Source organism: Trachinotus anak, unplaced genomic scaffold (assembly GCF_046630095.1).
Source record: "Trachinotus anak isolate AG129_WGS33_773 ecotype Australia unplaced genomic scaffold, CSIRO_AGI_Tana_v1 ptg000019l, whole genome shotgun sequence".
NCBI lineage: Eukaryota > Metazoa > Chordata > Actinopteri > Carangiformes > Carangidae > Trachinotus > Trachinotus anak.
The window spans coordinates 21,465,934-21,478,785 of NW_027273870.1; the positions used below are offsets into that span (position 1 = coordinate 21,465,934).

The window sequence follows — 12,852 nt, forward strand, 5'->3', positions numbered from 1 at the left end:
TTAATTTAATGGAACTCTATGTATTTTAGCTACATCTACTCTAAAACATAAAATGTGAATCATGTCTGCAGCACTGTGCTGCTTTCAATAAGCTCATGTACAAAGTTTGAATATCTTTTCATTTTAATTGTTGATTTAAATGTCTTCCCTGTCCTGCACCTGAAAAGAAGTTTGGATCTGCACATATTTCAATTTTTCTCTTCACCAAAATGAAAAATATTTATTTACAATGCCAGCTCACTGAACAATTTAGGTTAATCTGTCTGGTGTGTGATGTGCATGGATGAGGTTGTATTCTACTACAAACCAATCAGTCTTCATCTGAATAAATTCACAGATATCAAATTTAATGTTTCCTCCAGGGTAGGATGGATGTTGAGTAAATAAGGTTTGGTGAAGTGAGCGGCTGATGTATGGAGGTGGACGTGAGACCTAATGCTGGCTGCTGCATGTGTCACATTTGATACTGCTATCCAGTAGACAAAGTCAACTGTCTCCCAAATCAACGTCCATCCCATAGAGACAAGACGGGTCAATCCTCCGATTAATTAGAAACCACTAAGTGCGGAGGAGAGAGATGAACAGGAAGTATGAAAATAATTCTATGGTACCATAAGATTATATTCACCTGAATAAAATACAACAGAATCACACTTTCACATTTTTTATAGCGCAAAAACAATGGGATGGGAAACCACCCGGATATACAGTATGTGTGCATGGACATAAACGTCTCACCTGTCAAGCCGTGCCATTTGTTGACGGAAAAGAGGCGGTTGGCGGTGACAGTGATGATGGCAGGGGACGTTAGACCTGGCTGGGTGTTGGCGGCTACGTGGGTCACAGGAGAGTTTGATGGGAACTTCAACACCATGATAACATCCTGCTGCATCTGCTCCGTAAACATCAGCGGGGTCTGCAGGAGAAGATACTGTTCAGGCCCCCGGGGGATATGTGGAGCGGCGGACAAAGAGTGAAAGGAAAAAGACGCAGAGGGACGCAGCCACAGTCGGTGTTAGCGAGGAAAAAAAACAGAGGGAGAGGGAGGAAAGAGAAGGAAAGACAGAAAGTTAGGAAGCTTGAGCAGGTTAGCAGCATTTAAGCAGCCCAGAGAAGCTAGGAAAAAGAGCTTGTGATGAAGTTTGAACAGAAAAGGCAAGAGACTGCAGGAAAAACAGGACGACCAAACTGCTTCAGCTTTATATTCATTATTATTTAATTTGACGAATAATTTGATGATTATTTTTACTATTAATCTATCATTTGGGCTTAAAAATGGTCAGAAAATACTGAAAAAAACAGAAGGCTCCTTATTTTGATTCGAAAATGCCAGACATTCAAATTACAATTATATTCAAATTCAAACATTTGAGAACCTGAAAGCAGAGAAACATTGGCCTTTTGTTCTTAATACACGACTTTAATGATTAACTGATTATCAAAATTGTTGTTGACTCATTTGTTGTTTCTAAGTTTTATCAATATATACAAAAAGTATACATACTCATAAAGATAATATACATTGCATTACATTTCAGTTCTTTACTTATACACAGAAGGAGAGACCAACTACAAAACAGTCCTAACAAAAAACAGTGATTTCATTGACCTATCAGATTGTTTCCTCTGGTTAGACAGGAGCTTATATAGAGTGTTTGTACTAAGCAGCTCTAACACGGAGCCATTTTCCTCCTTGCGTGTAAAGAAGAGGAACATCAGTGTTTAACATCAGGAACAGAGCTGAGTAAATCCGGTGCGTCTGACAGCTAACCAGACACACTGACAGTATCATTACCACCAGCATGGGCAGATGCCGACACTCTGACAACACACACACATGCGAGAGGATGGAGAGAAAGTAAAGAGCAAGAACATGTAAAAGCAAAGAGAACAGGGTGTTCTGAAGGAAAATGGAGGGTTTGAAATGTGTCTGAATTATGGCGTCTGAATATTATGTTTGAAATCTATATGTGGTGGAGTAAAAATAAAAACATTTCATAGGAATTTGTCCATAAAGTAAGTGAGGCAGATTCAAAGGACCAGTCTGAGTTTGTGCCTGTGTGTACATGTGTGCGCTGGGTGGTGGTCTACAGCCAGCTGTCAGCGCCACAGGGACACCACACTAATAGGGACTCATGGGGCCTAGGTCCATCACAAGCAGGCACACTGACTGCACCCCTTGGCCCTTAAAAAGCCGTGCCTTCAGGACTGCTGCTCATTGCTCTCCTTCGCTGATCTCCTCTGCTTCCAGCTCAGGTTGAAAATCTGGCTCAGACCCAGGTTTCCTGCCAGGAGCTGTGCCTTTCCCGCAAACCTTTTACTAAACACACGTGCACACAAATGCTTGTGATCTTTCCCTTTCACACACACCTCACTAATGATGAGAGAGGAGATGCTTTCAAACTCCAGACTTTATTTTCCCACAATTGTAGATGGGGAAAGAGAGGACAGGAGGCACATGAGGGATGAAAAGAATGAGCCAAAATATTGAGACTTATGTGAAGCAGAGTGCCAACATCAGGACAGCCCGGGAATCAGAGACAGCATTAAACAGGCAGCACGGGAGCTGATACTATAGCTCTGATGGCTACTGATCCATCATAGTATTTTCAGACTGGAGCACAGTGGTGTGTGTGTTGCTGAGAATATCTGTTTGCATGTTTGTGTGTGCCTCACTCACCACTTGCATGGCTGAGCTTCTGGGTGGGTGTGGCTCAATGAGCAACTGGCAGGGGGTCTGTCCAAAACTCCTGATTTGAGACTCCACAGCCTGAGGGAGAAAAGGGAGGAAGAAGAAAACAAGAGTTTAGCCTTTTTATTTCATTTTGATTTTTCTTGCATCATTGTAACTCAGACATGTGTTTATGTAAAAAAAAGACAAAACAAAGACTCAGTCTATTAACATGATCACATTCTATCCTATCATATATTTAACTACATGATAAATGCTACACCAACCTAACAACGTTGTGTTTAAACAAAAAGAAAACAGAGATGCACCAAAAACACAATGTAGAGCACACATGCATACCCTTATACATGTACACATACTTTTTTACTGTTGGACACACACACACACACACACACACACACACAATTTATCCTCCACAGCCACATACAGACAGAGGAGGGCTGGGACAGGCGGGCTTGTTGGCTGGTTAGGTGGTGTTAATGAAGAGGTATAGGACCATAAATGTCAAAGCAGACGCCGGCCGAGCAGCCTCTGGACATCATCACACAGCTCACTGTCAGGCCAACCAGCACGGGATGGAACACACCCACAGCAGTGTATGGATGTACAGGGCTCAGGAAATATATCCCACTACTCTACACTCTCGTACTATTATTTTTGATGGCAAAACAATTGGTTGTTTTCTTTAAAGAATTCAGATAGATTCAGATAGAGCATCAGAGAAAAGAAGCAAATCCATCTATTTCACAAAAAAGAACCAGGAAATGTTTGATATTTTTGCCTGATAAATGATAATAAAAAGATCACCACAATTGTGGACAGAAATGTTTTGTTGATTAACCAACATTTTTTTCTTTGCTTTAACTAAATGTGACTTAGGAAAGAAGAACCTTAACTTCCAAATCCAACTAAATCTAGGCAGAGAATAAAAGGCAGCATTTAAAATATTCAAAATTTGATTTAAAAAATCTACAAAAGAAAATTTGGGCATGTGCAGGCGCAAAGATAAAAGCCTTTGCAAATTGTTAAGATATTACCAAAAAAAGTCTTAAAAACACAAAATACAGACAACAACTAAATATAAGAAAGGGCCAACAGAGGTTTGTACAACAACGTTAAGCAGAAATTAAGCAGATAGTGAGAAAATCATCATTGTGTGAAACAGATACAGTATGATAGGTGGTTTATAAAAGGGACCAGCAGAGAGAAAAGGGCCAACACAAAATTATGACAGACCTGTCAGTGTGTTGGTGTGCACTGTGACTGGCTGTGTGGGAGTGACAGCTTGTGTGTGTAGGCTGAGACGTTTGAGCCTGACTTGGCGAAGCCTGTGAGAATGAGCTCATAGTTGAGGCCTGCATATGGTATTTCCATGAGAAAAAAGGTTGGGAAGTTAGTCTGCTCATTGCCATTGTCTGAAACTAACCAGAGAGGCATGGAGAAGGAGAGATCGCAACTGTCTATTACAAGGTATTGTCAGATTCTGTAGGGTCAAGAATCATACATATAGATTAAGACCAAGGAGATTGTTCACTTCTATTGTTCTCTTGTCACCTACTCTGTTGGATATTTATTTCATTCTCCACGTTTTGCACTTTTCTCTTGATTCTCCTTTTTTTTACCTGCATTAATCTTTCTCTCTTTTTGACAGAACAATAAGCTGAAATCCTCCACTGTGTAGGAGAGTGTAAAGGCACCACTAGTCCTAATATGTCTAAAGAATAGAGGCACATGATAAACTCAGACATGATACATGATAAGGATTAGGTTTGCTTACCATGATATAGCATGAGTAAAAAGTATTGTATAATGTATGTATGTCAACAATAGTCTGTAACACTTTCTTTTCACACAGTAATATCAAAGATCAGAACAGCACATGATCTCTGTCACTGATCATGACAAACAATCGTACCATCTCATCCACAGTTGGTCTGTTAGTGAAAGGACATCAGTGTATCATTCAAGGTCAAAGTGCCTCCCCTCTCCTCTGCCCGCAGAGCCGAGCATTTTGCTTAAGCTAATGTGTAGAAGAGGCTCCTCAAAGCCACTCAACCTATCTTCATTAAGTTCAGCTCTGACATTTATGAGGCTGTGGAACGTTGGCAAGTGGTTGACTCTAGGTCAGCATGTCCTCTCCCTATATGCCAATGCAATGCTCAGGTGATTATATGAAGGGCCATCCACAAGGCCAATCTCTTTTGGGTGCGCTGGCCCATGTCTGATGAAGGTTTTCTATATTCTATACATTTAAATGGCTGAGACGCCCTCGGCTCAGATGTCTCAGCCTGCCCTTTGATTTACTCAGCCACTTGACAAGATGGATCTCCATGTAAAACATGCTGTTTTTATGCAAATTGACCCAACAACACTGACTGTGAACAGAACAAAAAGAATAACTACAATGGCCTTGTATTTCTGACAAACAGCGTCGCGGTAGAGTCTGCATATGTCAATTCTTTGAAAAAAATATTAAATGCAGCGAAAGGCATTTTGTCCAAAGAAAATAAACCAGTGGGCCGTGTGTTTGGTGAGTGACTTTGGCTGAGTGTCAAAGCAGGTTCACTCGCGTGGGTATATTTCCCGTCTTCTGCCGAATTACGCACACACTATACAATTCAGACGGGGCTCTGTGTTTTGTTACTGGTGTAAGAGGCTGCGGGATTTTCCATAATCACATGTGAAAGAGGGGAAGCCCTGTACAACGAAGAGAAGGCAACACAGGGTGTGTTTCTCTTTATACACCGAGAAGCAACACAGATGTCCATGCATGCCATGCACAAGGCTGCACACACGAACACATAAATGCATCTGCACACACACAGTTCTCTTGACTTGCGGCGGAGGCAGGACAGGAAGTAATCATGGTTTTGAAAAACACAGCAGTGGTCTCCACAGCATTCCCTAATCTGTGCTGAAATATTCCAAACTCACTCCCAGAGCACAAATGCACACATAAACACACAGCCATGTGCATTTATGCTGATGAGCACACATAAATATACAAAGGTATACACATACCAGTGAATGCATGTATACATATAATGTGTACGTACAAACATATCAAGGTACAATCCATACAAATCTCTGGAGTCTGTGTGTTTTTGTGTGTGTGTGAGGTTGGTTGCAGTGGGCGGGGGTTAGCAGTTGCAAAACAGCGTGGCAGGTATAGGGAATCAGCCAACAAGGAATACAGAACCCTCTGCCCAAATCTACTACCTTTTCCGACCCAAAAACACACACACACACACCAAACACACGTCTGTGACCCATCCCCCTGACATTGAACAGCCCCGGGGCCTGTCCTAATGTGGCCTAGCCTGGCCCAGACCACAGCTCAGGCTGAAACAGTTGTCACTCAGTAATGACAGACTCTGGGGACACCTTCAAACCCAAAGCCCTCAGTCTCAAAGCTCCTGCAGCCCTCAGCCAGCCCCAGCTCGAGGCCATGACAAGGCCCAGGCCTGGAACTCTGTTTCCACCTTCTGCACAGTCAGGGCATGCTTCCTTCCGCACAAACACAGTTGAAGGAGAGCTTTGGCTTAGCTCACAGGGATAACACTGCTTAGGTTTATTTAACTAATTAAAGTGCTCAGACAGACGGTGAAATCCAGCAGACTGGACTCACAGCATCAGAGGGGGAGTGGAAGGAGAAAACAACAAACTCTCTCTTTTTGCACCTTTATGGATTGTAACAAACATTGCTACTTCATTCATATGATATGTAAGGTGAAACTATTAGATTTGCAACTAGTCTTCCCACGCAATTATACAAATGTCAAAAACTACTTCACTAAAGATTTATCGAAAATGCTATAGATAGCATCAAAACTACAGGCAAATATTTCCAAAGGATGCACGTGTACAAAATCTACAAGCAGGGAGGGAGGAGGTGCTGTCAAACCACATGCACCTGCCTCTGATGGTGTTCTGTATGTATGTGGATTTATCAGTCCCATGGTCACTGGAACTGCAGGGCAGAAACAGTGAATGTGTGTGTGTGTGTCTGTGTGCGTGTGTGTGTCTGTGTGCGTGTGTGTGTGTGTGCGCGTGTGTGCGTGTGAGTGTGTGTGTTGACCAGCAGAGTGGGTAATGGGCTCGGACTGAGTGTGGAAATGACCGCTGCACCCTGGTAATGAATCTGCATGTGTGTGCGTATGTGTTTGTGTGTGTAAAGCTAAAGGCCAAAGCACATCTGGATGGGAATTAGGGTGAATGAGGTGATAAATCAAGGAACTAGCCCTGGTGCCCGTGATGCTCCAGTCACTGAGCATGAAGGGCAGCAGAACAGTGGAGGCAAAACGCATTTCAGCCGTTTGATAGACACTGATTTCAGTTCCATTTATACCTCAAAGCTATGGGGACCTTAGCTTAAAGGGTAATTCTGATTTATTACAACTTGTTTTCATTGTTTTGTCCATTTTGCCCTACTGGTAATAATAACATTGTTCTCACCACATTAATTGCTAACATAAGGGAATGCAGCAATATTGCTACAACAAAGTCAAATGGGGCAAGAGCCCATCAAACAGGCTTTAAAAAGTCTCTTTTCAGCTGGACCACAACAACGGGGCACTATAAAAGCAGATGTCCGTGACTGTCTGACTAAGAGAAGCAAACAGATAAAGGGCTAAAACTGGCTCACATCAGGCAGAATGCAAATACGACACAATGACACCAGCTGTTTACAGTGGTTTCTCAACAGTTTTCAACTATGTTCTCAATCATTGACCGTACACAGTGCAGCCATATGCAAAGATTTGACCTTGTCTTGTTGTTTTCTACCTCTAATTAAAGATTTTTCAATAATCTGGCTGAAGTGTCGGCAAGCTTACAACATGTGTGACCGCTTATCTTTCTTGCCTTCACATAAGACTTTGTTGGAACAATGTTTCCAAAACGCAGCTCTTACCTTGGTAAATTAACAGTTTTCTTAACCAGACAAGAATCCAGTTTACTTGACTGAAATTATCTTAAAAGAAACCCAGTACAATGCCCTGTGACTATTTGCTGACTTGAACAGGATATGCGCCATTTTTAGCTACCACAACTTCAGCATGGTCAATTGGTCTGCTGCTGGCTCGCTGCCTTTTACAGCAGATTGGTGAAGTTGTCAGGCTGGTGTTTGGCTGTGGGCAAGCTAGCTGTGTTTTTCTTTTCAGCCCTGTGTTTTGTGTATTTGCTGTCGGGCAGGCCAGCGCAGCTCGTGTGTGCAGCAGTTCAAAGTGAGGGGGATGAATAATGAATGAAAGCCAAGGAGGAGGTTTTAAGGCGTTAAAGTGGAACACTTGGTGGAGTGCTTTCAGGGATATCACACAGGGGAAAGACTTAGCTCAGCAATACCTGCCAGTAGATTGTTAGCTTAGCTCTCTCATGCCATTCTACAAACAATTTAACATGGCTAATGGCATCAAAAATCAACTTGAAATACAGATGCAGAGAATGGACAGATGCTTTTATAATATAGCAAGATTAAGCATCCATTTGAGAGTGCTAATACTCAAGTGTACTTACGGTAATATGGTATTTTCCCCTTACTCAGCAAGATCTGCCAAGTGAGTTAAATCAGCCAGGCAGTGCATGAATGTGCATTAAAATGTGTGTGTGTGTGTGCGTTTATACATGTGTTATATCACATAGCAGCCTCACCTCTCTGAGCATGGGGTCGTTGATGGAGCTGAGGTTGACTGCGCCTTCATAGGTCAGGTAATAGAACACATTTAGGGCTCTGGTGGCTTCAGGTCCCTGCTGCTTGTAGCCAAAGATCAGATCGATCCACTGGTGGAGCTGGCAGGACACAAACTCGCTCTCCAGAGCCTGTAAATGGAGGAGAGGACAGAGGATTAGGAGTATTGTCAATGTCAACAGATGCACGCCATTTACACACCATACTCTAACCAAATGTTACTCCCCGAACATGTTCCTCATCCCATTACTGAACAGCATTTATCACTAATGTCTGAACTCCTCAGAGAAAGCAGACTTCCCTGCTAATTGTTCCTGTGACACAATCTGCCAATGATTTTTATAACGAGCAAAAAGCACAGTAAATCCATATCTGATCATATGGGAGCATCAAAACATTAGAGAACTCTTGTTGTTCATTAGGGAGCCATTTCAGCTTCTGTCTTTGTTCTTTTCTCTGTTGGTTGTGGGCGGATAAAAGCACCATGTTGCTCTTGTGCAGACGTCTCTGCACCACCATAACGCTGAGGTACAAGCCGTTTTCTCTCCTCATTAGCCCGCAAAGGAGGGAAAAAACATTTATGGTTTCCTCATAAAAACAGGCAATTGTGTTAATTTGTGTAAAGCTGTCGGCTCACAAAAGCCCTCTAAACACGACCAAATTAGAATGAGGCAGCCCTTGATTGTCATTGCTGCCTTGTGTCACATTAATTTGTGACAAAACATTAGCCTGTGCTACACTTAAATGGCAATTTATATAATTTAAATTTTTACTGCAGAGACCAACGCATCCCTCATTTAAATGCGACTTTCTGACAGCTCATTCTGCATCAGATTCCTCCCCTTTCTCTTAATTACAACTTTCAACTGGGGGGGGGCACGGGCATAAAGAGGAGACTGTGTGCAGTATGATGAGGTTTTCACTGCAACTTGAGCACTGACTGAAATACTGTGTGGAGACAAAGATTTAAATGTTTTTTAGGTTCATTGTATGTTAAAAACTAAAAATACCATTAATGAAGGGTGAATATCACATATAAGTACATTTTTACTACCAACAATATCGCACCATGTAGAAGGAGTTTATTTATATGAGATGTTTATTACCTGAGGTGGGTTGGATTGCTAACCACACCTGTCATCATGGAGTCCATCAGCCTACTGATATACTACAGATATCAGCCTACTGATATACATATGGATATGGTAAGCATCTATATATATCCTGACCTGTCCAAACCAAGATCAAACTAGGACTGAAACATTGTCAATCAAAATAAAGTTCTGTTATAGAGTCAGTGCAAACACATAGAAATATGCATCAAGAAATGGGAACAGAATGTCTGGTGAGATTCATAGTGTTCTTTACTTATTCTTTGGTCAAACTGTTCATGGTTTTAATTAAAATGTTTCCATCTTCATGCAGATCTATTTAGGCAAAGATCTTGTACAACTGCTTGTGTTTAGGCAACTTTTTAAATGTGAGAATTTCATCTTCTTTTAATTCAGGCCCTGTTGGTATTTCTCAAAAGAAGATATCACAGTAATGATTATCAAAATAGTCCAAGCATTCCCTAGGCCTGCTGTTAATAGGACAGTTTTGTATAAACCTTTGTCATAGATGTAAAACTAATCCACGTGAACTGTATTTTTATGGTTATTACACACATTGGTATTTTGGACAATGCCCCACTTAAACACAAGCACTGTTCTGAGAGCTGTAGACCCAACAAAATTAGCAGATGGAAAGAGATTTGTCTGTTCTCTTCCACTTTGTGTGACTCACTTAATGACATTTTCTGTTAAGGGCTGAACTATGGGGAAATGCTAAAACAAAGGAAAACTAACCATTAGCATTAAAATAAAACAGAACACCCCTAGAGTGTAAGACAGTCTAGACTCCATGTCTGTCTGTCCCTCTGGCATCAGTATAGTCACAGTATGTTCGTGTGTTTAAAGGCTCGTGTCACAGGGCAATCCTTTTTATTAATGTTACATTATAAGCCAGGGAAACCCTCTTTATTCAAACTCACTTTAATAGCAGCCAGGCGGTTCAACTGTGAATGTGTGTGTGTGTGTGTGTGTGTGTGTTTGTGCAAGTGACTGAGTGAGTGAGTGAGAGAGAGAGAGTGAGAGAGAGAGTGAGTGAGAGAGAGAGAGAGAGAGAGAGAGAGAGAGAGAGAGAGAGAGAGAGAGAGAGAAAGATCAGTTCATTATGCGCTAGGATTGACCTTTGACAGGCCCTGCTCCCCTGTTTCTAAAACTAAAGCTGGGCCTGATGGGCATTTAATGTGCACTGCAATCTACTGTCAATCAGCATGGGGAAACAAAGACAGCCATGTTATTGCACCTCCCTCTCCAGAGGCCTGCCTTTATGGAAATGACTTGCATGTACCATTTGGAGAGGGAGAGAGATGGAATAAGTGAGTGTGCATGTGTTTGTGCTGCGTTGGCACTGGAAGTCGATTCGTTTTAGATTTTTAATAAACTTGTGAAAGAATTTAAAGCCATGTTCTCAACTTGTCGTTATGGGTTATTGTGGGCAAAAAGGGCAATATCACCGATTTACAATTAAATCTACAACACAGTAAAATGTATAAAAAGTCTAGTGTTCTGAATCCTTTCTGAAGCCTCCATATAGAGCTGTGTATTATTGTATTTGTCTGACAAAAGACTCAGCAGTCTAGGTTTAGGAATTTAACCTCAGTGGACTAAATCTCAGAGATTCAAAGAATACCTTCCTCTGCCTGTGGGGATACAGTGAAGTGCCTTGATCCTGTCTCTTCAAAGCTCTTTCAAAACAGCAGAATGTCGCCACTCTGACAACAGTCAGATTAGGATGTAAGTAAAACAACAGCTTTATTCTCAACCTTAGTCTAGACCACAGGCTTCATGTCAGAAGTTCACTCTTTAGAGAGAAAGATTCTGGAAATTGAGTTCCCTAAAGAAAATAACAGGGATAAAAGATAACTCTAGTGGTATTCTATGATTTATGAAAAAAAAAAAAAGCCCTGTGTAGTCTGCGTAGCCAGACCCTGATATAGCTTATTCCTCTGTGCCATACATGTTGCACTGGTTCCTTCATTATGCTGAACAAGGGCAGTGTAGTTAATTTGGTCACTGTCCTGCTGCTGTAAACACTAACATAACAAATTTGCAGCTGATAATAGTCCCAAACAAATGCACAATTTACTCCTATTTGAGTCTTGTGTGACTTGTGTGCTGAAAACTACAATGCTTTTTTTTTTTTTTTTTTAATAAAATTGTATATTTGAGTCTTAAAAAAGATTTAAATCTTCAGGGGGGAAAACCAGGCACTGAGGCTGAGTGCCATAGACAGGGAAGAAGAATTGAAGTACTGAGACAGACACACTGATGGTTTTACTCTTTTCATGCTAACAAAAATATAGAATGTACCGGCCTTATAATTTATATGAATGTTTGTTAGCTTACAGTACCACATGATAGTATGTGAATAAATTCAGACAACATACTAATATAATCTCAATAACATGAGTGCGGAAGTTATGATGAAGTCAACAGTGAGATCAAATTTCCATCTTCTATCAAGAAGAAGTTACTTGTTGAACAAGAAACAGAAGTAAAGTACAGAGGATGGGCGTGTTCTGATAACCCATCAATGATGTGCCAGGTGAGCAGGTGTGGAAATGTGTCCTCATGTAGTGCCACACTGTGGAAATGGTTGAGCAGAAGGTTGGAGCAGATAGCAGATTCCTGAGGTGGGATCTGGTGCCACTTCAGGAGAACCAGGCAGGGTTATTGATGGGCCAATTAGCAGCCAGTGTGTGTGTCATCCCCATCCACAGGGGACTCTCTGATAATTAATGAATAATTTAGCATGCCTTTATGTAAATGCTGATAGGGGGTAGAAGTCACTGGAATCCCACATTTCTATTGTTACAGATTTGATAAAGTACACCTTTGAAGCATAGGGGGTTCCCCCTTTCTTGTGTACAGTGACTTGTTTCCAATGGCAACAATAATTTGGAATATTCTCCTATGTAGAAAAAAGGAATGATTTACTGTAATCAGCTTTTCCCCCATCAAAGCCACAAAGTATTCAAATGTATAATCATTATTTTCTCTTATTAAATTTCATGCTTATTTTGCCTGTATGCCAGTTTTCCAGGCTGTGATGTGAATTCTAATGAAAATGTATCGTAATGAACACAACTTGTCTGTGTGCAAGTTTCAGATTACTTAAATTTTCTCCTCTCTCAAACATCTGCGATGGGAGTGTGAAGAAAAAGCCTGAAAAAACACACACAAACGAAAACACTCAAAAAGAATGACAGTTTGACTATGTGTCTGTCAATATGTTACTCTTTAAAAGAGATATACTCATGGCGGAGGACTTAAAAACATGCTATCCATATTTGAGACATCAGACTGGAGTCTGATTGCAATTAACCAGCTGGTGGACATTAAACAAGGCTTACTCTGAGTCCTCGGGA

The 12,852-nt window shown here is 41.2% G+C and overlaps 1 protein-coding gene across 7 annotated transcripts in view; it reads right to left on the minus strand.

The window, feature by feature from the left end:
* The window catches only part of lrba (LPS-responsive vesicle trafficking, beach and anchor containing), a 183,128-nt gene that overhangs the window by 15,582 nt on the left and 154,694 nt on the right, over positions 1-12,852 (minus strand). For all 7 annotated transcript variants that reach the window (XM_071503550.1, XM_071503548.1, XM_071503552.1 and 4 more), the window contains exons 47-49: positions 8,342-8,509; positions 2,681-2,770; positions 739-916 (exon numbers count right to left, since the gene is read on the minus strand). In XM_071503550.1, coding sequence (XP_071359651.1) covers positions 739-916; positions 2,681-2,770; positions 8,342-8,509 — 436 coding nt within the window. The remainder of the gene's footprint in view (positions 1-738; positions 917-2,680; positions 2,771-8,341; positions 8,510-12,852) is intronic.